At 43.5% G+C, this 25,775-nt stretch overlaps 1 protein-coding gene across 5 annotated transcripts in view; it reads right to left on the minus strand.

Moving 5' to 3' along the window:
* Positions 1 to 16,792: 16,792 nt before the first annotated feature.
* Positions 16,793 to 25,775, minus strand: part of LOC132006795 (integrator complex subunit 6-like) — a 53,452-nt gene continuing 44,469 nt past the window's right edge. For 2 of the 5 annotated variants that reach the window (XM_059384818.1, XM_059384817.1), the window contains 6 exons: positions 25,147 to 25,270; positions 23,747 to 23,889; positions 22,272 to 22,374; positions 19,120 to 19,494; positions 18,228 to 18,321; positions 16,793 to 17,817 (listed from right to left, as the gene is read on the minus strand). In XM_059384818.1, coding sequence (XP_059240801.1) covers positions 17,709 to 17,817; positions 18,228 to 18,321; positions 19,120 to 19,494; positions 22,272 to 22,374; positions 23,747 to 23,889; positions 25,147 to 25,270 — 948 coding nt within the window. In that variant the 3' untranslated portion in view covers positions 16,793 to 17,708. Of the gene's footprint in view, positions 17,818 to 18,227; positions 18,322 to 19,119; positions 19,495 to 22,139; positions 22,375 to 23,746; positions 23,890 to 25,146; positions 25,271 to 25,775 lie in introns of those variants that run through there. The other 3 variants (XM_059384816.1, XM_059384815.1, XM_059384820.1) reach the window with 2 other exon arrangements.

Below are 25,775 nucleotides of genomic sequence, written 5' to 3' on the forward strand. Positions count from 1 at the left end.
AAAATTCAACATTTTTAAAAACATGAAGATGGTCTAGAATTCCACCTTAGTGCATCCACTCTGTCAGTAATCATTCCTCATGGGCTAGAGGGATACATGGTGTTTGTGTTTTGAATGCTTACTAAGGAAACGATTGTAAACACTAACCAAGCAAAGTGTACTTAGGAATTTTGAGACCAATTCAAGAGAAATCACCCTAAATTATATAAAAGCCCAATATGGTCAAAGGATGAGTTCAAGAGGTGGGTTGAATATTCTAAATCATGGAATGAGACAGACTTCCCATGGTTTTATTAGAGCCATTCTTTCACTACTTGCTTTGCCCAAACTTCTGAACTTCCTTCATTAATTGATATTTTATCTCATCATTAATTTTCTTTGCCACAGCAGGACTTATTTGCAATGTATTTGGCACTGCTCCTGGTGAAGACATTGCTGGACCTTTTGGGTCACCTGCAGAGCCTCTGCAGTTTTTGGTTCCTCCTCCAAGTGAATCACTGCCAGGTTTGGGAATCAGGCCATCTTTAGTGAAGTCATCAGTGGGAGATTCCAGTTGGTTGGGTGGAATACCAGCTCCTGCCCTGTTCGTAACTTCTGGCGCAGCAGCTTTTGGCAAGAATCCATCAGGTGGGGTTGGATGACTTTCTGTCTTCTTTTCATGGACATCGTGAGTGACAGTAGCACGTGGAAACCAGTTAAGAGATTGAGCTCTGAGGTAGGTGTATTTTTTCACTCCCACAGGGACATCCCTGTCCTCTGCAGTTTTGAGAAAATTATTTATTTCATAAAGCAGGAGTATGTACCAAGTGGAAATGTCAGATCCCACAAATAGGGCTCTGTAAAGATTATACAATAAATCATCTTTTCTCTCTTGGCACTATGAATTCATACAAAAATGTGGTTGGACAGCACAACTAATAAATACACATTCACAGAGCCCAGGCACTCATGATTTAATGCCTCCTTGATGCCCTTTACAAGGTGGAAAGCTGAACATCTCACTTGATGTCAAGATGTCTGATTTTGGCACTCTGTCACCAAAAATCCCAGTCAGTATATGATCTTCCTCATTTGTCTTTTCTGTTTCAAAAAGGTGAATTCCCTTTTACTCCAAGTCCAACACCTCTACTTCAAATGCTCAGCCTTCTCTGTGCCAGGAACCTTGCCAAATGCTGGGAGATCAGCAGGGAACCAGACAGACAGAAACAGTCCCTACCCTTATGGAACTTGCATCCTCATGGGGAAGTCAGAGGACATCAAAGAAAGCTGGGGTGGCAATCCTTCTATCAAATTAGATTTTAAGCCAAACACTGTAATAAGACATGAGGAAGGACACTATATCATAATTAAAGGGTCTAGCCAAAAAGAATATCTAACAATTGTAAGTATTTATGCCCCTAACATGGGAGCATCCAATTATATAAACCAATTAATAACAAAATCAAAGAAACACATCAATAATAATACAATAATAACAGGGAACAGTAACATCCCACTCACCGCAATGGACAGATCATCCAAGCAGATCAACAAGGAAACAAGGACTTTGAAAGACACACTGGACCAGATGGACTTCACAGATATATTCAGAACAATCCATCTAAAGCAACAGAATACACATTCTTCTCAAGTGCACATGGAACATTCTCCAGAATAAATCACATACTGGGACACAAATCACATACTGGTACCAAAAGATTGGGATCATTCCCTGCTTATTTTTGGAACACAATGCTTTGAAACAGGAACTCAATCACAAGAAGAAATTTGGAAAGAATTCAAATACATGGAGGCTAAAGAGCATCCTACTAAAGAATGAATGGGTCAGCCAGAAAATTAAAGAAAAACTTTAAAAATTCATGGAAACAAATGAAAATGAAAACACAACTATTCAAAACCTTTGGGGTACAGCAAAGGTGGTACTAAGAGGGAAGTATGTACCTCAATATCATCAAAGCCATCTATGAAAAACCCACGGCAAATATCATTCTCAATGGGGAAAACCAGCTGTTCCTGCTGCTTGTGTGCTTTCTCTCTCTATCCTTCTCTCTCTGATAAATAAATAAATAAAATCTTTAACAAAATTCAAAGTTAAGGAGAAAGTAAGCACAAAGAAATACAAAGAAAAAGCACAAACTAACTTGCTAAATACAAATCCAAATATTATTTGTAATAATAAATATAAACAAAACTAAACTTGCCAGTGAAGGTTACCAGTAGGGATTTTTTTTTAAATTCTACTTATACATTCTTTAAAAGAGAAACATTTAAAGTTGAGAACATGGAATGATTGAAATTTAAAAATTAATATTTTATACCTGGCAAATATTTTTATACCTGGCAAATATTAATCAATAGAAAGCAGAGGTAGTTAGTTATATTAATACCAGATAAAAAGAGACTTTAAAATGCATTATTACTGTGCAAAGGTCATGATAAAATAATCAGATTTAATTTCACCAGGAATGTTTAAGAGTTGTCCACTTGCATGAATCTAATATAACAGCCTCAAAAATATATAAAGCAAGAATAAACAGAACTACTGAAGGAAATTGAAAATTTCACCTTCATTGCAGAAGATTTTTAACATAATTCTCTACATTATTGTTAGTTCAAACAGACAAAAGATGAGTAAATGGATAAATGTTAATAATACAATTAGCAAGTTCAATTTATGGCCAAAAATCATAGTATAAATTCTTTTCAAGCATACTTAGAAAAATGGCCACAGCATGGAAGCACTGGGTGTGGTGCATAAACAATGAATTCTGGAACACTGAAAAGAAATTTTAACAAAATAAATAAAAATTTTTTTTTAAATGGCCACAGTCTCATCAATGTTCAAATACATAGTTTCATACAGCCCATACTCTCTAAGCAAAATGAAATTAAATTAGAAGTCAAAAGCAAAAGGAAAATGTATTTAGAGGTTTTTAAACACTCTTCTAAACCAATACATAGAAATGAATAAGGAAAATATTATGTAACAGAACTTTCTGGATGCTATGAAAGTGGACCTCAAAGGTATAGCTTTCCGTATGCTCTTTTGTTAAAAATGGGGGAAATGGGGTAACTGGGTGGCTCAGTTGGCTAAGCGTCTGCCTTCAGCTCAGGTCACAATCTCAAGGTTCTGGGATTGGGCCCCACATCAGGCCTTCTGCTTAGCGGGGAGTCTGCTTCTCCCTTTCCCTCTGCCCTTCCCCCATCTTGTGCGTGTTCTCTCTCTCTCTCTCTCTCTCTCTCTCAAATAAATAAATAAAATCTTTAAAAAAAATAAAAATAAAAAAGGAAAAAAAGACTGACAATCAGTTATCATTGTCCAGTGTTAGAAGTTGGAAGAAAGGGGCGCCTGGGTGGCTCAGTGGGTTAAGCGTCTGCCTTCAGCTCAGGTCATGGTCTCAGGGTCCTGGGATCGAGTCCCGCATTGGGAATCTCTGCTCAGCAGGGAGCCTGCTTCCTCCTCTGTCTCTCTCTCTGCCTGCCTCTCTGCCTACTTTTGATCTCTCTCTGTTAAATAAATAAATAAAATCTTAAAAAAAGAAAAAGTTGGAAGAAAGGTAGACTAAATCCAGAGAAAGTAGAAAGAAGGAGCTAGTAAAGATAGAGCAGAAATTAATGAAATAGAAAAAGAAACTGCAATAAAGAAAATCAACAAAATCTAAAGTTTGTCCTTTGAGAACAACAAAAACACTGACAAGCCTTTAATGAGGTTAATCAAGAGAAAGATTATCTACCAATAAGTAATACTAGGAATGAAAAGGGAAAGATAACTAAGGATCCAGTAAAGATTTTTTAAGAGGGGATGGTGAGTACTGTGAACTTTATATTAAATTTGAAAATATAGGTGAAATAGAAAAATTCACAGAAAAACATAACTATATATCCTTGTGGAAATTATTTTTTTTAGAGAAAGAGAGAGAATGCATGCCATAGGGAGTGGGGAGCAGAGGGAGAGGAACAGAGAGAATCTTAAGCAGACTCCATGCCCAGCGCAGAGCCCAACAAGGGGCTCAATGTCACGACCGTGAGACCATGACCTGAGCCAAAATCAAGAGTTGGACACTTAACCGACTGAGCTATCCAGGTGCCCTGAGAATCTTTTTATAAGTACACTAGATAACCATATGGGGAAAATGAACCTTGATCTTTACAACTTTCCATACACAAAATTTATTTCTGATGCATCAGAAATCTAGAAGAAAACTTGTGACATCATCTTCATGACTTTGCGGTAAGCAAAGATTTTTAAACAGGGTACAAAAACAAATCTAAATTGATTAATTGGATTTCATTAAGAACCTCTTTTCATCAAAAGACATTATTAAGAGAGTGAAAAAGTAAACCAGGAACTCACAGAAGATATATATTCATAGCATATACGTATGAGAAAAGATTTAAGTTCAGAACTTAATTGATAAGACTTAAGTTCAGAAATTGATAAGAAAAAGGCAACCCCCCGCCAAAGATGAACAAATTGCCTGAAAAGGAACTTCATAAGGACATCTGCAAATGACCACTAAACTGACAAATAAGAATAACTCATTAATCAGCAGAGGAATTTAAGTCAAAGCCACAACGAAATGCCATTAAACACCCACCAGAATAGCTATGTTTGTGAGAATTCGATGTAGCTGGAACTCTCATACATTTCTCGATTGACACACAGGTTCCTCTGTGCCTCAGTTGGCACTTAATCACAACCATCCATTGTGACAATGTGAAAAATTGTGGCATCACCACATGCCATGGATTACTTTTATCCCATTGACCACTGGCAAGAAGCAAAGCACTGCCCTCAAGCCCAAAGGCCCCGTGAAACCAACCCCAAAATCTCATCTTAAGGGTCTACCTCCAGGAACCATCCTGCCTGCAGCCCCAGCTCTGTTTCAGAGGGCATCACATCCGTAGAGAGAAATCACAGAGTAATCTGAACATTACTGTTTAAACATTTACATGTTTAATATAAAGAATTATTAACTCAAATAGGGGGGAAAAGAGTAACAAGAGATTGACGGGGAGGAAGTAAGCAGAACTCTAAGTAGAGGAAAAGCAGATACAAGGAGCTACTGTCCCCAGAATTGAAAGAGAGCACTTGCAATGGGCTAAATGTTTGTGCCTACCTCCCTAAATTCATATATGAAATCTTAATCCCAGGATAGCGGTATTTGCAGGTGAGATTTTGGAGAGGTCATTCCGTCATAAGGGCTCCGCTTCCATGGTAATTACATGGCTCCACCTTTGCGGGAGTGAGATTAGGGCCCTTGTAAGAAGAGGTTATTTTTCTGTTGTGTGAGGATAGAAGAAGTCAGCTGTCTGCCACCCGGCAGAGGCCCCTCACCAGAACCTGTCCATGCTGGCACCCTGGTCTTGAACGTCCAGCCTCAGAACTTTAAGAAATACTGTTAAATAAATAAATAAATAAATCTTTAAAAAGGGGGGGGGGGGTCCGCCTGGGTGACTTAGTGGGTTAAAGCTCCTGCCTTCGGCTCAGGTCATGATCCCAGAGTCCTGGGATCGAGCCCCGCATCGGGCTCTCTGCTCCGCAGGGAGCCTGCTTCCCCCCCCCCCGCCCCCCGCCCGCCACCGCCTGCCTCTCTGCCTACTTGTGATCTCTATTGAATAAATAAATTAAATCTTTTAAAAAAAAAACTGTAAGAAATAAATTGCTGTCGTTTCTTAAGCCACCCAGTCTGTGGGCCTCTGTTGTGGCACCCAAGACAGCCTATCCTCCCACTCTTCGCCCGGCCATTGCAGAGATAGAACATTCAAAGAAAAGCCCACTGCCGCTCCCCCCAACCCCCACACAGAACATCATTCCTCGGCTGAGTTAAAACACTCGAGGTGGAATTCCCCAAGGATCGAGTGAGCTCCCGCAAGGAAGACTGCTGCTCAGAGCTGAGAAGGAGCACCCAGGAAGTACCCTGTCGGGGCTGAGAGCACACAAGGCAAAGTCCTGCTCAACCAGAAGACTCTGATCTATTATCACTGCCCCAGGGAGGTGTAAGGGCAGCTGCAGGACTTGGTGTGCTGTTGGCCACGCTGCCCCGCAGCACCCCGACCCCGGAGAAGCTGTGTGCGGTGCATAGCCTGGTGCTGGAGAAGCCTCACGCCCCCAGCAGCCTGCTGTGCCCACTGCCCAGAACGAGAAAGCGAAACTTTTCCCTTGACTTTGGCGCCCTCTACAGGCAGACATTAGTAACAACAGCAACAAGAAAAATTTAAAGGCCCCAGAACATTTCCGCAGAGCAGGACAAGAGTAAATTTGGAGCTTACAGGCAATATAACTAGGCACTCTATTAACACACTACAAAAGGAGTGTAACTTGATCATCCCAAAGAATTAAAAAAAAACCGGGACAAAAAGCAACAAGAATACATGAAGAAAGAGTTAAAAGCATTTGTTAAGGAGGATATATAAATCTACACAAATTTAAAAAATGAAAATATATCTGCAGAAATCTTCAGCATACATTATTCCTAGGTGAATAATTGGAAGTATTGCTTGTGATATCAGAGACAACTTTGCCCACCACCATCCCTTCTGTCCAACACTCCCTACTGGAACTCCTACCCTGCACCTTCAGATAGTAAATGGCTGTTTGCTCAGCGCGAGCTCTCACACTGGTCAGTGATGGACGAGCCCGGGGGTGGAGTCACCGGGCACGTCAAATAGTGACAAGAGTGTGGGAACAGAGATTTGCGGGGAGGTCCCATTAGGTTAGTCCCCTCCAGTGGCTGACTGTCGCTGGTGTTCCGAGCCACTGTGGACGCGAGGTCCTTGGTTTCAAGGCCACCACGGTGCTGAGGAGGGGGCAGTGAGAACAGTGCTGGCGACAACAGCCCAAAGCTCCCCGTCTCTAGCGGGACGGAGCCATCTCTCTTGAGTGAAGGCTCTTCTGGTTGTTGCCAGGCTTGGGTTAACTAGCACGGTTCTGAAACCAGTTAATTAGACAGGATTTGCCCGTGTTCTTGCCTGTATGCTGGAGCGGATTTTCACAGGCCCTGCCTCCACCGACCCTGAAATGCCTCCTCCTATAGGCTACATAGTAAACTAAGTATAAAATCCAGTGCCTGAGACTGTAAATTATTTATGCTGTTTCTCTCTTGTTCTGGAAGGAAACTGGAATAGGCAGTGCCTGCATATCAGGAAGAACTCTCTAGAATCCAAGCTGCACGTATTGCTTCTCTAGCCAACTGGTTTTAGCGAAATCCACATGAGCGTATGCGAATCCCCATTCCGGGAGGCTATTTATTCATTTTTTTATTTTGTGTGACAAATTACCCCCACTTTCACGGCTTCAAAAATCATACCAAACTTAGAGGCTTGAAAGAATATTTGTTCTCTCTTCTCGCAGGGTCCTGTAGCTCAGAAGTCTGATTTCAGCCGAGCTGGGCACTCGTCTGGAAGATCTGGGGTGGAACGCGGTTCCGAATTCATTCGCATCTTTGGTGGAAGTCAAGTCCTTTGTGCTATCAGACAGATGCTGCATTTCTCGCAGGTTGTTAGCAAGGGCTCAGTGTCACCTCTAGAGGTCACTCTCGGGCCCTTTTCATGTGGCTCTGTTGTCTCCAAGGGAGCGATGACACAACAAATTCTTAGGTTTCTAACTCCCTGGGCGCAGCCACCAGCTGGAGGACACTGATTCAAAGGCTCAGGAGGGCGGCTGGGCGCTCCCATTCATCCCACTACAAGGGTCAGATGATCAGTAGTCTCAGTTCCATCTGCGAAGTCACTTTTGTCCTGTAATGTGGGAGAACACCAGAGGGCAAAGGTCATGGGGAACATCTGGGAATTCTCCCGAGCAAGAGAAAGAAGTGAAGGTCGCAGGACTCAGAGCCATGGGTTTGGGGCCACATCCTCATGCAAAGCTCTCATGGCTTCGGGACCTGCTTGGGCTGATCTTGCACACACCACTTCCATTTGGAAAAGGGTGCTTCTGTGCACACCCACGGCGATGACTTGGTGGGTCAGAGAGCACCCGGGTTAGGACGGACAGCTCAGGTGGCATGGGGACGAGGTGTCCCCTGGTCAAGCCTTCAGTCCTACTAAGGCCAGTAGTAAGCCCAGTGTTATTCCAAAGGACCAGAATGATGTTTTGGTTTGTGCTGGTTTTGGAGCCGGGGTCCTCTAATTTGTTCTGGTTTGGAGCCAGGGTCCTCTAATTATGGACAAATCTGATTATTTCTTGTCCCCAACAGATGGTCACCCTGGTAAAGGGATGCAGGCCCCTTTGGGTATGCATGGGAGAAAGATAATAACAGAAAATGTTTTAGAAGGGCGCTTCCTTAAGAAGCCTCCCCCTTCATACACGAGCTTTTGGATCTTTGACCAAGTCAGGTGTGGGGTTTGATTGATTCAGGGACTCTTGGTCAGAAGGGGAGTAAGCAGGTGTATATGGGCAACACACGAGCTACTCCCATGTCAATACGCCCACATCCACTTACTTTGGTCAATGGAAACTACACCAAGTTAATTCATTCAGGACTGCTAATGGCCATGAACCTCGGTAGAGAAAGTTTGGGTCACCCCAATAGGAACAGGACCATCACCAGGCAAGGTGCTTGCTGAGAGCTAAGGGAATGTGGAGTGAGTAATGAGAGAAGTGACCACACAACCATTTGTAGAGTCAAGGACTGTAATAATTATGAATATTACTTCCTTACTTTGATATGCATAAGTTTACATACAGAATAACCAAATGCTTTTTTATTTTTTTAAGATTTTATTTATTTGAAGGATAGAGAGCATGAGCTGGAGGGGAGGAACAGAGGGAGAAGCAGACTCCCCTCTGAGCAGGGAACCTGACACAGGGCTCAATCCCAGGACCCTGGGATCATGATCTGAGCCAAAGGCAGATGCTCAACACCACCCAGGAGCCCCACCCAATATTTTTGGGTTTCATCCCCTCATCCCCTTAGCCACTAACTTAGAATGTGTTAATGTGAAGTAACTTTATTTCTCAGTATTCAAGATGCAGGATATTAAAGGCAGAGGAGGGGCACACCTGGGTGGCTCAGTTGGTTAAGCATCTGCCTTCAGCTCAGGTCATGATCCTAGGATCCTGGGATGGAGCCCTGCATCAGGCTCCCTGCTCAGCGGGGATCCTGCTTCTCCCTCTCCCACTTCCCCTGCTTGTGTTTGTTCTCTCTCTCTCTCAATTAAATAAATAAATAAAATCTTAAAAAAAAAAGGCAGAGGAGAGGTGCCTGTGTGACTCAGTTGGTTAAGCGTCCAACTCTTGGTTTCAGCTCAGGTCATGATCTCAGGGTCATAAGATTAAGTCCCGCAGCAGGCTCTGTGCTGGGCGTGATTGGGTTAAGGACATTGGAAAGGGTTGTGGTGAGTGCTGTGAAATGTGTAGCCTGACAATTCACAGACCTGTACCCCTGGGGCAAATAATACATTATATGTTAATAAAAATTAAAAAAAAAAAAAAAGATTCTCGGGCACCTGGGTGGCTCAGTGGGTTAAGCCGCTGCCTTCGGCTCAGGTCATGATCTCAGGGTCCTGGGATCGAGCCCCACATCGGGCTCTCTGCTCAACAGGGAGCCTGCTTCCCTCTCTCTCTCTCTGCCTGCCTCTCCGACTACTTGTGATTTCTCTCTGTCAAATAAATAAATAAAATCTTAAAAAAAAAATTCTCTCTCTCCCTCTGCCCCTCCCCCGCCACCACTCCACCCGGCACTCATGCACTCTTTTCAAAAAAATTTTTTAAAATAAAGGCAGGGGTGATCTAGGCAGCCAAAGAATGACAAAGACCTAAAGGCAAAAATTGAGCTTTGTACCCTCTTTAGGAAAATGGTCAACATGTTCTGTCATAAGCCAGGAATCTGGTTTCGTTACTGCCTTTACGTCAAGATGAAGTGTGGTTTAAAGAGATGTTCACAGGTGCCAAACACACAAGCGGGCGTCAACTGTAATGTGTTCACTTGGTCAGATGACACACATTACAAACGCTTCCACTGGCTATTTCCACTCAGAGTGTGCCACAGGAGGTTTCCAGAGACTGAAGGGCATGGCAGAAGAGGAGCCATCGCCATTTTGTAGCTCACACACATTGTTTCTGGTCTGCTAATTCACCTGTTGGCCAGAGTCAGCAGCTGGCCCTGCCATGTCTTGACTTTATCCTGGATTCTCCCTCAGTTTCTCTATCTCATGGATGTTTCTGTTTAGCCCCATGAGGCTGGGCCCTGTATTCTGCAGATACCCTTGTTACCAAGGTCAGAGGCAACAAGAATGGTAATGCATTTGTTTGTTCCTTTGGGGTTCCAGATCAAGTTTGTGGGTTTTAGTCCATGAGTTTTCCCCCCACCAGAGTTGAGGTGACAGCACCCTTTTAGAGACATCTTAACCACATTCCACATTCCACAATTTGGATAAATAAGACCAATTTTTTGTACCAGCATCACCAGCAACAACAACATATTCATCCCCTACTTTTTCTACATCTCTAGTTGACTGATACAGACAGGAGGATGACTAGATCTTTTTTTTTTTTTTTTAGATTTTATCTATTTATTTGACAGAGATCACAAGTAGGCAGAGAGGCAGGCGGCAAAGAGGGGTGGAGCAAGCTCCCTGTGGAGCAGAGAGCCTAATGCTGGGTTTGATCCCAGGACCCTGGGATCCTGACCTGAGCCAAAGGCAGAGGCTTTAACCCACTGAGCCACCCAGGCATCCCTCAGGATGACTAAATCTTATTAAGCCTCCTTATATCACTGGCTTCTAGAGTCTGGTAGTCTTCCCTATGCTGATATTTTGTAGATAGAAGCACCTTTGAATTTCATCTTTTACAATTTGTTGTTCAGTTCAACGTTTCAAATCCAGCATAAACAAATACCATTACTGATTGGCAATGTCTTATTTCAAGTGGCTATAACATGATACCACAGACATGGTGGCTTAAAAACAACATAAATTTATTTCTTGCAGTTCTGGAAGGTGCCAGTCTGAGATCTAGGTGCCAGCATGATTACTCCAGGTTGCAGACTGCTCAATTCTCATTATGTCCTCATGCAACAGAAAGAGCACAAGAGAGCTCTCTGGGGTCTCTTTTATTAAAAATTTAATCCCATTCAGGAGGGCCTCACCCCCATGACTTAGTCACCCCCCCAAAGGCCTGACCTCCTAATCCCACAACCCCACAATGCACAGCCTCCCCTACTGTGAGCATCCCCCTCCAGAGTGGGACTTGTGTTACAATTGATGGACCTGCAATGGCGCATCAGTACCACCCAAAGTCCAGAGTTTATGTTAGGGTTCAGTCTTGGTGTGGCACATTCTTTGGGTTTGGGTAAATGTATAATAACATGTACCCACCCTTATAGTATCACACAGAGTATTTTCACTGCCTTAAAAGTCCTCTGTGCTGGGGCGCCTGGGTGGCACAGTCAGTTAAGCATCTGAGGCTTGGCTTTGGCTCAAGTCATGATATCGAGGTTGTGAGATGCAGCCTTACATCATGCTCCCCACTCAATGTGGAGTCTGCTTGGGACTCGTTATCTCCCTCTCCCTCTGCCCCTGCCCCCATGCTCTCTCTCTCTCCATATTAAATAAATAAATAATTCTTTTTAAAAATCCTCTGTGCTTGGTCCATTCATTTCTCCTCAATCTCTCCAACCTCGGGCAACCACTATCCATTTTATTGTCTCCAGAGTTTTGCCTTTTCTAAAACGGAGGATAGCGGGAATCATGCAGTAAATGCACTTTTCATATTGGCTGCTTTCACTTATTAATACGCATTTAAGTTTTCTCGATGTATTTTCATACCATGATAGATCATTTCTTTTTAGCACTGATATTCCATTGTGTGAAGGTAGCAGTTTATTTACCCCCTTCACCTACTGAAGGACAATGGTTGCTTCCAAGTTCGGGCAATTAAGAGTAAAACTGCAATAAACACTGACTGAGGTGCAAGTTTTTGTGTGGCCGTAAGCTTTAAACTACTTTGGATAAATACCAAAGGAGAGTGATTACAAGATGGTATGGCAAGAGCGTGTTTAGTTTTGTAGGAAACTGACAAACTGTCTTCCAAAGTGACTGTACCATTTTGTGTTCCCACAAGCAATGAGTGAGAGTTTCTGTTGCTCCACATCCTTGCCAGCATTTGGTCCAGGTGTCGGTGCTCTGGATTTTGACCTTTCTAGTAGGAGCATAGCAGTATCTCATAGTTGTTTTCATTTGCAATTTTCTAATGACATAGGACATGAATCATCTTTTCATATACTTATTTGCTACCTGTATATCATCTTTGGTGAAATGTCTGTTATCTCTGGCCCATTTTTTTTTTTTTAGTTAGGTTCTATTGTTTTCTTATAATTTTAAGAGTTCTTTTAATGTTTTCAAGAAAAGCCCTTTATCGGGATACCTGGGTGGCTCAGTGGATTAAGCCTCTGCCTTCAGCTCAGGTCATGATCTCCGGTCCTGGGATCGAGCACTGCATCGGGCTCTCTGCTTGGCAGGGAGCCTACTTCCTCCTCTCTAATTCTCTGCCTGCCTCTCTGCCTGCTTGTGATCTCTGTCTGTCAAATAAATAAATAAAATCTTTTTAAAAATTTGAGAGAAGTCCTTTATCACATATATCTTTTGCAAATCTTTTCTCCCGGTTTGTGGCTTGACTTCCCAATCTCACGACATTGTCTTTCACAGGGAAGAAGATTTTTTTTTTTTTTTTAGGGAAGAAGCTTTTAATTTTAATGATGTCCAGCTTGTCAATTTTTCTTTCATTAATAGTGCCTTTGGTACTATATCTAGAAAGTCATCATCACACCCAGAGTCTTCTAGATTTTCTTCTATGTAATCTTCTAGTTTAGTCTATGGTCTATGATCCATTTTGTGTTAATTTTTGTGAAGGATCTGCGTCTAAATTTGTTTGGTTTTGTTTGGTTTTATCTGTGGACGTCTAGCTGTTCCAGCACCATTTGTTGAAGAAGAGACTGTCTCGGCCCCACTGTATTGCCTTTACTCCTTTGTCAAAGATCAGTTGACTATTCTTTATGGGCCTATTTCCAAGTTCTCTATTATGTTCCATTTATCTATTTGCCTATTCTTTTGCCAATACCACTGTCTTGATTATTGCAGTTTCATAGTAAGTCTTGAAGTCAGATAAGGTCAGTCCTCCAACTTTCTTCTTTTCCTTCAATATTGTGTTGCCTCTTCTGGATCCTTTGCTTCTCCATATAAATCTTAGAATCAGTTTGTCAATATCCAGAAGATAACTTGTTAGGATTTTTACTGGTTTTGCATTGAATCTATAGATCAAGTTGGGAAGAACTGACATCTTGACCATCAAAGACTGGAGTTTTTAATTCTCAGACGTGTTCACACTAAGCACCCAACAATTTGTTGATTATAGTTCGGGATTTTCTACCCCAACCTTCATCCTCATGGTGGTTTCCTGTCATTAATCTCTGCTCCAATAAACCATGACCCCGTTATTTGCCTGTCTCTCCAATCTTGAGGGCACTGGTCTTCCCTGTGTCTTCCCCTCACTTACAGATCCAAGGAGAGTTGTTGCTTTTCAGACTGTTCAGGTTTTCACTTGTTAGGATGGAGTGATGCCTTCCAAGCTCTTTACATGCAGGACCAGAGACCAGAAGTCAAGGATTTTTTTTAATGTTATACATCTCTCAAAAAATCAAAAATAGAATTACCGAAGGATCCAGTAATTCTACTACTGAGTATGTATCCAAAGAAAACAAAAACACTAATTTAAAAAGATATATACACTCCTCTAATTACTGCATTATTAAAATACCCAAGATATGGAAGCAAGCCAAGCATCCATCAATAAATGAATGAAGATGAAGGTGTGTGTGTGTGTGTGTGTGTGTGTGTGTAATGAAATATTACTCAGCCATAAAAAGAATGAAATCTTGACATTTTGCAATGACATGCATGGGTGGAGCTAGAAGGTATAATGTAAGTGAAATAAGCCAGTCAGAGAAACACAAATACCATATGATTTCACTCATATGTGGAATTTAAGAAACAAACCAAATGAACAAAAACAAAAACAGAGACAAACAAAACGACAGACACTTAAATTTAGAGAACAAACTGGTGGTTGCCAGAAGGAAGGTGGAAGGGAGGGTCAAGTAGGGAAAGAGGATTAAGAGCTCGTGATGAGCACTGAGTAATGTAAAGAAGTGTTGAATCACTGTATTGTACGACTGAAACTAATTTAACACTATGTTAATTATGTCGGAATTTTAAAAAAACATAATTACATCTCATAATTTTGTATGTCAGGAGTTTGAGCAGGGTTGAGATAGCACTCATTCTACTCCATATGGCATCAAGTGGAATCAGATGGCAGCTGGACTGCTCTGGAACATTTTGTTGTTGTTGCAAACTACACATAAAATCTACCATTTTAAAAGGTACGGTTCAATGGCATAAAGTTTGTGCACCATGTTGTGTAACCATCACAGAACTATCTGGTTCTAGAACTTTCTTACTATCCCAAAAGGAAACTACACTAGCAGTCATTCCCCCATTTCCACCTCTCCCCAGTCCCTCAGTGCTCGTTATGTATTTTCTGTCTCTATGGATTGGCCAGTTCTTGGTATTTCGTGTAAATGGAATCATACACATATGCCCTATCTTGTCTCATTTGCCTTCTTTCACTTACCATAATGCTTGCAAGTTCACCCATGTTGTAGATGTGTTGGTATTTTATTCCCAGCAATGTATGAGGGTTCCAGTTTCTCTACATCCTCAACACTTGTTCTGTTTCTTTTTTATTATAATCGTCCTGGTAGGTGTGAAGTGTTATCTTATTGTGGGTTTGATTTGCAGGTCCCTAATGACTAGTAATGTTGAGTATCTTTCCATGTGCTTGTTGGTGCTTTGTGTATGTTCTTTGAAGATACTTTTTTTTCCAAAAAATTTTGGCCTCTTTTTCCTTAGACTGCTTCTTTACTGTTGAGTTGAAAGAATTCTTTTTATATTATGGACATTATATACATGCTTTGCAAATATTTTAAAATACTCCCAGCCTATGGGTTATCTTTTCACTCTCTTGATAGTCCTTTAATGCACAGAAGCTTTTAATTTTGCTAAGATCAAATTATCTATATTTTCTTTTGTTGTTTGTGCTTTTGGTGCCATGTTTAAGAAACCACTGCCAAATCCAAGGTCATGAAAATTAGCTCCAAAATTTCCTTCTAAGAGTTGTATGGCTTTAGCTCTTATTGACTTTAATTTTAAAGTTAATTTTTGTATATAGCATGAAGTGGGTATACAACTTCTGTTACTGATTTCTAGTTTGATTCTATTATGGCAAAGAGAATACTTTATAGGGGCCCCTGGATGGCTCAGTCGGTTAAGCATCCAGCCATTTGATTTTGGCTCAGGTCATGATCTCAGGATCATGGGGTCGAGCCCTGAGTCAGGCTCTGTGCTCACTGGGGAGTCTGCATGAGATTCCCTCTCCTTCTGCTCCCTCCCCACCACTTGCATGAACTCTCTCTCTCTCTCTCTCAACAAATAAATAAAATCTTTTTTTAAAAGATGCATGGGGCGCCTGGGTGGCTCAGTGGGTTAAAAAGCCTCTGCCTTCGGCTCAGGTCATGATCCCAGGGTCCTGGGATAGAGCCCCGCATCCGCATCGGGCTCTCTGCTCGGCAGGGAGCCTGCTTCCTCCTCTCTCTCTCTCTCTGCCTGCCTCTCTGCCTACTTGTGGTCTCTGCCTGTCAAATAAATAAATAAAATCTTTAAAAAAAAAAAAAGATACTTTGCATGATTTCAATCTTTTAAAATTCACTGAGACTTGTTTTATGGCCTGACATGTGGACAACCCTGGAGAGTACTTTGTGAGCACTTGAGAGTATGAACTCTGCTCTCTAAGTGTCTGTTAGACCTAATTGATTTATAGTGTTGTTCAAGTGCTCCATTTCCTTACTGATCCTCTAACTCGTCATTCTATCCTCTATCGTTCTGAGCCTAATGCTTAACCAGAGGTGAAATCTTATGGTCCTCTCAGGCCTTTTCTGACTCTGAGCCCTGCCCCGGGCATGCACATGGTTTTCTAGATACCCAGGTGCACACGGGAACACGTCAAAGGCCTTATTCTCCAAAGTAACTCATTCCCCAGTGTTTCCTTCCCAGAGGTGGGCCAAACAGAAGCAGTCCTTCTGGGAGCCCCCAGACAGGTTCAAACAGACAAACACAATTCCTTGGGACTAAGGTCCAATCCCCTCCCTCCAGAACCAGGAACCCCCACACTTAGAATGCAAGCTGCCATCCTCAAGACCAGGGAGGGAGTTGGGCAAGAATACGTTCAAATCCCCCAATACTCTCTTATCATGTCTCGATGGCTTTTTTCCTGATTCAGCATTTGCTTGGTTGCTGTAAATCTTTGACTATCTTCCAGAGTCCTTCATTCCCACAGATTTTTCAGTGTGTCTGGACAGGGATTGACCCCCCAGAGTATACTCCTCTGGCATTTTCCCCAACATCACTGGGTTCTGTGAGTGATGTTTTAAGGCTTAAATCCTAGCGTTAACATCTTCGTTTAACAATATGCACTGTTTCCTGAAAGGAATAACACATCACAGAAAAGATAAAACTAGAAATTTCTTGGGGAAACTGGGTGGCTCAGTTGGTTAAGTGCCTTCCTTCAGTGCAGGTCATGATCCCAGAGTCCTGGGATTGAGCCCTGCCTCAGACTTCCTGCTCAGGGGGGAGCCTGCATCTCCCTCTGCCCCTCCCCCAACTTGTGTGCTCTCTCTCTCTCTCAAATAAATAAAATCTTTTTAAAAAACTAAAAAATTCTCTAGTATTACCAAACTTGTGAAAATCCATAAAATGATTTATTTTATATATGCAAACTCAAAATATCTTTGTACACTTAAATTTTTGCAAATTAATACAGACATCACAATACTGCTCCATATAAACCTTTGTATAAACATTAAAGGAACTATATACATGATTTTTTTTCTTTTAGTGCTTTCAAAGCACAGAATGTCCAAGTCCACCTGAAGACTTTCTGGCGTTACATGCAAGAACAAATGTCGGGGTTGGGGTAGCCTCAGGTGCACTTGGTGATGTCTCTAGACAAAATAGAAGAGAGTTGGAGGTAGATCGTTTGTGACTCTTCCTGCCCCCTCCCACAGAGAAATAAGTTACCCGAATAGCAGCTTTCTTACTCTTTGATTCAAACTGTCCTGAATATTGCATGGTTTAAAAGGCACAACTAGGAATTGTTGAAAACTTTGTTCGGCACGCACAAGATGACCAGTTGGCTTCTGAACACCTATTCTTTTCTGGAGGACGTAGTAAGGGCACCGAGCAGTGCTCCATTTACAGGGGGCCCTTAGTCACTCTGGAAACACCCAGAACAACAAAGTTCCAAGGAGGAAACCCTTATCACATCTAGTAGGGGAGACAGTGTTTACTGAAATAAACCTGCAAAATTAACAATATCACCTTCCTCAACTGGGAAAAGAAACAACAAAACAACAAACTAATACTTTCAAGGAAAACTCTTAGGGCAAGAGCCACCTTTTACTTCCAGAGACTCATAAAATTAAAAATAATATAATAATAACAACAATAATAATAATAATAATAAAAGCTTCATGGCTTTTTCTTAGCTTCAGGAAGGCAATTCCCTTGGCCAAAACATTCTAGGAAGCTTTAACAATATTCTGTTCCATCCTACAGCACGGAGAACTTGCCCTTTTTTCTCCTTGGTCTTTGTATTAACACGATGATCGGCTGTTGATATGATTAACATTGTTGAGGTGGTGGTGGGAGTCTATTTTTTCTAGGACCTTCTCCAGGTACTGGATTAAGACTCGTCTTTTAAACCTAAAAATAAAGAGAGATTTTATTCACCAAAAGATAATAAAAGCACTTCCGACATAGGAGCGACAAAGTGGAAGGCGGGGGACAAAGTGGGGCTGGTGATCTCCACGAGGATCGAAAATGCATCCTCATGTAAAGATCCGGCTTAGCAAATACGAACAGTGCCAACTCAGGGAGGGCCCAAGTCTGCCTCAGAGTGTGGTGCTCCCAGAAGATTCCATAGAGTTGGATGAACGAGTTGGACTCAGATACTATCGATCTAAATGCCTCTGGAGACAGCATTAGCTATGAGTGAGGGCCAGGGCTGGAGAAAAGCCAGGCAGGGCTTATTCCTCCCCCGGCCCTGCACTGGGCCCTACTATTTCAAAAAAAAAAAAAAAATTAAAAAATGAAGGTCTCCTCTTTACACCCACCTTGAGGCTTCCTTGATGGTAAATTCAACAAATTGTTTCTTGACTGCAAGAGGCCCTTGCACTTCTTCAAGCAAAATGAAAATCCTTTCGTACTCTGAAGATATATATATTTAAAAAAAGACACTTCAGTATTAAAAAAAAACATGAATGGGAAATAAAATTCAATCTTTATATATCCTTGGGAGTTATTCTTCATGGGTGGAAAGTTAGATATAATTTGTATTTTAAATAGTCAAATCAAAACATCCGCCCTTTAGCTCCTAAGGAAACTCATAAATACTGCACAGATGTGGCAGACTGAGTCACGGCCCCCAACGTTGTCTGCCCCTCAATTCCCAGAACCTGCAAATACGTTATCCGATATGGCAGAAGGGACTTGACTTAACACATGGGATTAAGTTACGGATCTTGAGATGGGGAGGCTCTTTGTGTTTATACGTCAGCGTAGTCACAAACATCCAAATAAGAGGGAGGCCTTAGAGTTGGCATCAGAGAGGAAAGATGTCAGGAGGGGAGAAGAGGCAGGAGAGAAGGTGTGAACGAGACAGGCTCAAAGACAGAGGAAGAGGCCAGGAGCTAAGGAGGGCCGGCAGCCCGTGGAAGCTGGAAAGAGCAAGGAGACAGATTCTTTCTAGAATCTCCAGAAGGAGCTCTGGCCAGCCAGCACCTTCCTTCCAGTTCAGCGAAAACAATTTCAGGATTCCGACTTCCATGACTCTAAGAGAAAGGTGTACTGGGTCCCTTTAGTTAAAGCAAGAGGAATTGCTTTAAATGATGTGAAAACCCAATACTCCCCCAAAAATGTACCTCAAGAGAGAGCATGAATCATACCCCAAGTCACAGAATGAAGACCTTCCATTATATTATTGACGCATGTTCTTTCACTACTTACTTCGTCCAAATTTCCGAACTTCCTTCATTAACTGATGTTTTATATCAGCATTGATTCCTTGCGCCATGGCAGGAGTTATCTGCAAAGCGTTTGCTACAGTTCCCAAAGCAGATGTTCCTGAGACTTTCCGATCCTCTACAGAGACACTGCCACTTTTGCTTCCCCCCAGGATTGCGTTAGTCCCAGGTTTATGAATCAGGCCATCCTTCCTCAGACAAGCAAAGTCATCAGACAGAGAATCCAACTGGTTGTGTGGAATACCGTCTCCTGCCGTATTCATAAGCTCTGGCGGAGCAGGTTTTGACAGGAAGCCATCAGGTGTGAGCTGACCATTTTCCATCTTCTCCTCGTGGACCTCAGGAATGACCGTAACGTCTGGAAACCAAGTGAAGAAGTTAAGCTGTGAGGTAGGTGTGTTCCAGCCACCCCACAGGTAGATCCTGGTGCTCCTCAGTTATGAGGAAATTCTTTGTTTCAGAGAGCAAGAAGATGTGCAGATGGAGTCTGAGAGCCCTCCAACTGAGCTCAAGGAGATAATACCACAAACCGTTTGGTTCTCGTCCTGGTGCTCCAAATACACATGGAAATCAAGTCATACACTACAACTAATAAACATTCTCTGATCCCTGGCAGCCATGGCCTAACGCTGCCTGTGTTTTACAAGCTGAAAAGCAGCAAGTCTCACATGATGTCATGATTCCTGTCACTGACATACGGGTTAAAGCCTCTGCCTTCAGCTCAGGTCATGATCCCAGAGTCCTAGGATCGAGCCCCGCTATGGGCTCTCTGCTCAGCAGGGAGCCTGCTTCCTCTTCTCTCTGCCTGCCTCTCTGCCTACTTGTGATCTCTGTCTGTCAAATAAATAAATAAAATCTTAAAAAAAAAAAACACCATGCCTCACTGAGTTTGGTGCCACACTACGTGGGCCCCCTGCAACCTCTCTTTTCTACCTCAAAAGTTCTGAGGAAAACAGAGGTGGCCATTAGGTCTCAAGGCTCTATATGGACTCCATCACCAAAAACCTTTGTCTGTATATGATTCTCATCATTCCCTTCTGTGACAAAGAAGTGGGTTTCCTTTTCCTCCCAAGTCTGATCCCTGTACTTCATATGCTCAGCTTCCCCAGGCCAGGCACTGAGTCAAAGCCCGGGGATCAGCAGGGAATGAGAAAGACGGAAGCAATCCGTATCCTTATGGAACTTACATCCTCACGGAGAAGGCAGACAGTAAGTGCACAATGGGCAAAGGGAATAACACACTTTGACTTTGTGTTGGGAAGGAAGGAAGCAGGGATGTGAGTGAGAACAGGATGGAAGCCTCCACGAGGCGAGGTCAGGCAGGGTGCTCCGAGGAGGGGACCCCTGGGCAGAGCCAGGAGCAGGAGACAGAGCCGGCCCGTGCACACACACAGAGGCGGCGGTCTGGTTGCCGTGAGGGCCGTGCACAGCCCCTATTGGGGGACAAGCCGGGGCCATGGAGCAAAAGTCAGAGGCAGAGAGAGCAAGGAAGACATGGAAAGGACACGTGATGGTAGGAGAGGCTGGCAGGGCCAGGTCGTGCACGGCATGGAGACCAGTCTCAGGATCGCAGACTCTGTTCTGAGTGCAAGGGGAGGGGACGATGGGTTTCGGGATGGATGTGGCATGATCTGGTTTCTGTGCGGACAGGGTCACTCCGGCCACAGGGCAGGGTATGGGTTAGACAGGGCCGAGAATGGGAAGCAGGGAAATCAGATGAGAAACTGCTGTAGTAGTTTGGGGACAGATGGTGGCAGCATACACTAGAGGGATGGAGACAAAGGGGGCAAGACAGGGATTCCATCGGGTGTCAGGTTGCCCAGATTTGCTAAGAGACGGAAGTGAGAGAAGAACTGAGAGAAATCATGGTGACTCCAACGGTTTTCACCTGAACCCCTGGGGAAATAACAGTGCCAGGGCTGGCCAGGGGCTGGTGCCCACCTGCTCGTTGAGAAGGGATTGCGCCCGGCTCCTCCCGGCCTGGCTCAGTGACCTCACGCCCAGGGCCTGAACTCAAGAATGCTGGCATTATTTACACTGCAGAAACCTGCAGACACTGTAATCCAGGGTTTCGCTCTCCCAGCCCCCACACCCTCCAACGGCCGGCCGGCTGTCACACAGAGCTTTAGCAGCACACACTGCCAAATGGTGTCACTTAAGATTAAGCGTCATGCCCTGGGGACAGCTGTGGGGAGAGCTGTTATGGAGACAGCAGAGGTGGGGCTTTCCCAAGAACCACGTGAAGCCCACTGAGTTTTGTCTGCCTATCGGACATCTCGGTGGAGATACCATGTCCATCGACAAATTCAAGTCTAGTTTTTGGAGCAAGCTGTAGTCCAGAGAGGTAAATACGTGAGTTGTTGACACGTGTATCTCTTGGAGAGCCCAAGACTTTACGGGATCACCTAGGGAGGGGAGAGGGGCCAGGATGGAGCCTTGGGATAGAGGCTGTACACTATTTACAGCCTCTATTTACAGAGAGAAGGGCAGGTACCACAAAGAGAGGATCAAGAAAAACTGCCATAAAAGGGCAAAGAAAACCAGGGGCCGTAGTGTCTAGGAACTGGAGAAAGTTTCCATGGGGAAGGGAGCAATAAACCACGTCAGATGACACGAAGGAGCAATGGCCACGGGTGGCAGACATGGGGGACCCTGATGATGCCCGTGGCAACGGAAAGGCAAGGCGGATCTGGACTGCACTAGGTGAGAGCAGGATGGGTACATGAGGCCACAAAGGCAGCCCAGACCCAGCCGCGGTCTTCTTGAGCCTGTTCGCTCCTGCTGCTTCAGAAACCTGCTGCCTCTTTCTGATTCACGCAGCAGACCTGCTCCCACCACCACAAGCAGGACCTCCGCTCCCCCACGGGGCACCTTGGGTTTAATAACAATTTACTTAACGACCGAAAAGCACATGCGAAAGACATGAGTACAAAGGAAACGGAAAGTTGCTTAGGGTCTTAGTCCTCTAGGAGCCATAAGGAAAGCACAACCACTACTCTATACCTGTATGGACAAGGGTGGGTTTTAGGAGGTTTGGATAAGATGGTAACCACGAGGCTGAGGGTGGTCCCTTGCCGCCCACGTGGTTAGTTACAGTAGGTGGTGTTTGTGGTCTCGCCAACAGCAGGGACATACTCCGCCTTCTCTTAGATGACAGAGGACTGCTGGCTTCTCCCGGGCGCTTCACTTTGTTTTGTGGCCCTGCTACGAACTCATCTGCTTCATCAATCATCATTCCCTAGAAGACATCAACGAACGCGTTCCATTAAAGACCACATGTCCCACCCCCAACACAGGCCTTGCCACTCTGCTCCAGCAGAACGGGGCGCCAAGGTCAGACACAGTACAGTCATGATCACACAGAAAGCTTGAGGAATGAGCGACTCGCATCAGCTGAAATGACCTTTCTGCGGAAGGATGAACCATTCAGAACCAACCTTGGATAAAGGAAACAATTCCCTTTTGTGTGCTTTTGCACTTTAAACGCATCATTAGGAAATATTGATTATCCCTGTACAGAATGCTGCATGGAGATGGTGCGCGGCAGGCAGATGGAAAATGTCATTCCCCTGACATGCTCACAGAGATTCAAATATGTCCACCGTGGGGGCTTTTCACTCTTGGGGGGTACAGGATGAGAGCAGACATGTAAAAGGGTAGCTAAAAGCTGTTCTCATCCAAGGATAACCCAAGAATATGAAAGTATTTTCATAAAATCATGAATGATATTTCCAAGGCACTTCCCAAAGCAAGACTACATGCCAGGTCGTGTTGGAAAATGGTATTACACGCACTCACTCAACACTCCACAGGGCTTTGTTAGTTAAGCATAACAAGCAGCCCCAGCGCTACAGAGGAAGAGACCAAGGCACAAAAAGATTAAGAAAAACTCCAATTAATTGAGGATAGGGTGAAGTGGAATGCCTTCCAGTCTTGTTTTGTTACAAGAGAGATTACTGTATGGTCTGTACCTTAATACCAATTGTCTTCTCCATGTGTGCAGATATAATCCCCATGAGTCCTCATCCTGAAATGGTCAAGTCAGCATCTCTCCCTCCCTCTCCCACCCCCACCACACTCCACATTAAGATTCCAGTGGGACAATCCAAATAAAGCAACATCACCTAGTACTTCCTATTTCAAAAGGAACAGTTAGTTCATCACGGTCTAGATAGAGCATTAGCGATCTGAGTCATGGAAATAGGAAATAAATGGCAATCTCAATATTAAAGGAATTGGTGTGTAAAGGTGGGAATGCATATAGGCTCAAAGCTGGAAAGATGTGAGTTCAAATCCTGACTTTCATCAGCCGTGTTAGTTGACTGTTGTGAGTCTTGATTTCTTCTTATTAAAGGGCAGATGGGAACGCTCATCTACACTGCGAGCACAAGATGCGATCATTTGAAACGCCAGCTCCTACTTGGTACCCAATTAAGGCCTATTATTTTCTTCAAGCAACACACCTTCACATCCATTCACAAAGAGCCCTAGAGTCCTATTTTATTTTTTAAACAGAGGGATAAGCTCTGATTTATATTCATCTTGCCCAAAAGAAAGGAAATGTAGCAAGGATATCACAAGGTAGGCAAACCTAGAAATCGGCATCTTACCTTCTTATCTTGTTTGAATGGGTTGCCAAAAGTATGCAGTCTTTTTGGTTGATCAGGATCAATCTCTCGAAGGGGGGAAGCCAATGTCTTTAGATACTCCTGATAGTTACCCATTTGTGCCACTGGAACGCTATGAAGGGAATCTGTAACATCACAGGAAGAGACAGAGATGCTCTACAGTGCTCTACAGTGCCAATGCCCTGTTTTGAGAGGACACGATCCTAGCTGGCTTTAACAATGTGGACCTTGGCATCCAAAGCCTAAAATCTCAAATCCAAAGATCCAAAAGCATCTCTCTTCATCCCACTCAATACTCGGGGTACCATCACTACTGCCTACAAGCTCCAATCACTAGGATGACCACAACTCCCTTCTCCATCCAACTGGGTTTGAAAATGGGCTGACATTTAATATGCCACCACCCAACCTGGGGTGCCATGTTTGTTCTGCATTTCAAAGAGCCTAGGCTCCATGGTTCTCTCTCATCATCCAGAGAACCTTGGATAGTAGGCCTTATGTTCTTGGGAGAATGTAATTAAATCTACAGGCTCTCTTCCTAGTGAGTCTTTCTCCTCGCCACAAAACTTGGTGTATGATTGCAAGAGATGGGCTGACTAAGATTTGCTCAGTTTAATGGACAAATGACTCCTTTTAAAATGAACAAAAGGGAGTAAAGGGGAATTGTACACCATCACCAATTATCCTAGACACTCTCCGGTTCATTCTTTTCATCTAAATGAGGAATTCTGGATCGAATTCATCATGGCAGGCCAGGTTGTACAATTTCCAAAATATGACAGACCTAGCTCCTGCCACTTTCCAACTCACGAAACCTGGACTTAGCTATTAAAATGCTCGTAAGACGGAGAGAGAGAGAGAGTCAAAGCAAGAAACACACTCCTAACCATAGTGAACAAACTGATGGTTACCAGAGGGGAGAGGGTTGGGGGGATGGGTGAATCAGGTAACAGGGATTAAGGAGGGCACTTGTGATGAGCTCCCACTCTTTGGATGTAAGTGCTGAATCACTAAATTGTACACCTGAAACTAATATTACACTGTATGTTAACTAGACTGGAATTAAAACAAAAACTTCAAAAAAAAAAAAGATGCTCACTCTCAGTTTCCATGTCCATAAAATGGGCATAAAAGCAGTATCTCTCTCATGGGACTGTTTTGACGCTTCAAGAGCTGAAGCCTGCAGGCCGATTAATGCACACCTCCCCTAAAACCTGAGGACAAGCAACTTGTGCCTGGGGAGTGTAGGGATTTAGCAAAAATGGGCATTCTAAGCCTTTAAAGATTACAAAATAAACCTACCAGTTATGCAGTAAGTGCCTTCATGTAAGTCAGGCTTGACGTTTTCCTAATCAATAAAAAATACTGCTTTGTTCATTTACCTTCATCTTGTCCCACAATAAACTTGTGCGTCTTCAGGAGATTGGATCTCATTCTCGTTAACTGGTCTAAAAGACCTCTACGCGGAATATCATAAGCATTTCTATATGTCTGAGGTTTCAAATCCTATTTGAAAGGGAACAAATAATTTCAGTCACTCCTGAGGCTTTTGGTGTAGAAGTGTCATTCTTAACTCTCTTAAAATCTTGGGGAAGAGAGAGAGAGTCAATGTAATTAACTTATGGTAGAACTAGGCTGGTGGCCAATTAGACTTTGATGGCCTTGTTCTGAATTCCAATATACCCACACAGTATTCAAAGCACTGGGAATATCCTTTTCCAAGTATGTCAGCTGGCCTGGCCAGTTCTACCCAACATGGACCTTGTCTATGAGAAATCGTGGGTCCAGGGGTCCGGGCAAGGCTGGCCCAGACTCTCACTGGTGCTCTGCTGCCCGAGTCTCTTCATACCTGATCCTCTTCCTTGTCCTCTCCTCTCACAGGGGCTAGATCAGCAGTCCAGCCTGAAGGCTCTCCCTGCCCACTTCTGTCCTCTCTTCCCTTTATCCTTGACAGACATTACCCACCCCACCCCCTCTGGAATGCATCTTGTGCATTTCATGCCATATCGGC

Source organism: Mustela nigripes, chromosome X (assembly GCF_022355385.1).
Source record: "Mustela nigripes isolate SB6536 chromosome X, MUSNIG.SB6536, whole genome shotgun sequence".
Classification (NCBI taxonomy): Eukaryota; Metazoa; Chordata; class Mammalia; order Carnivora; family Mustelidae; genus Mustela; species Mustela nigripes.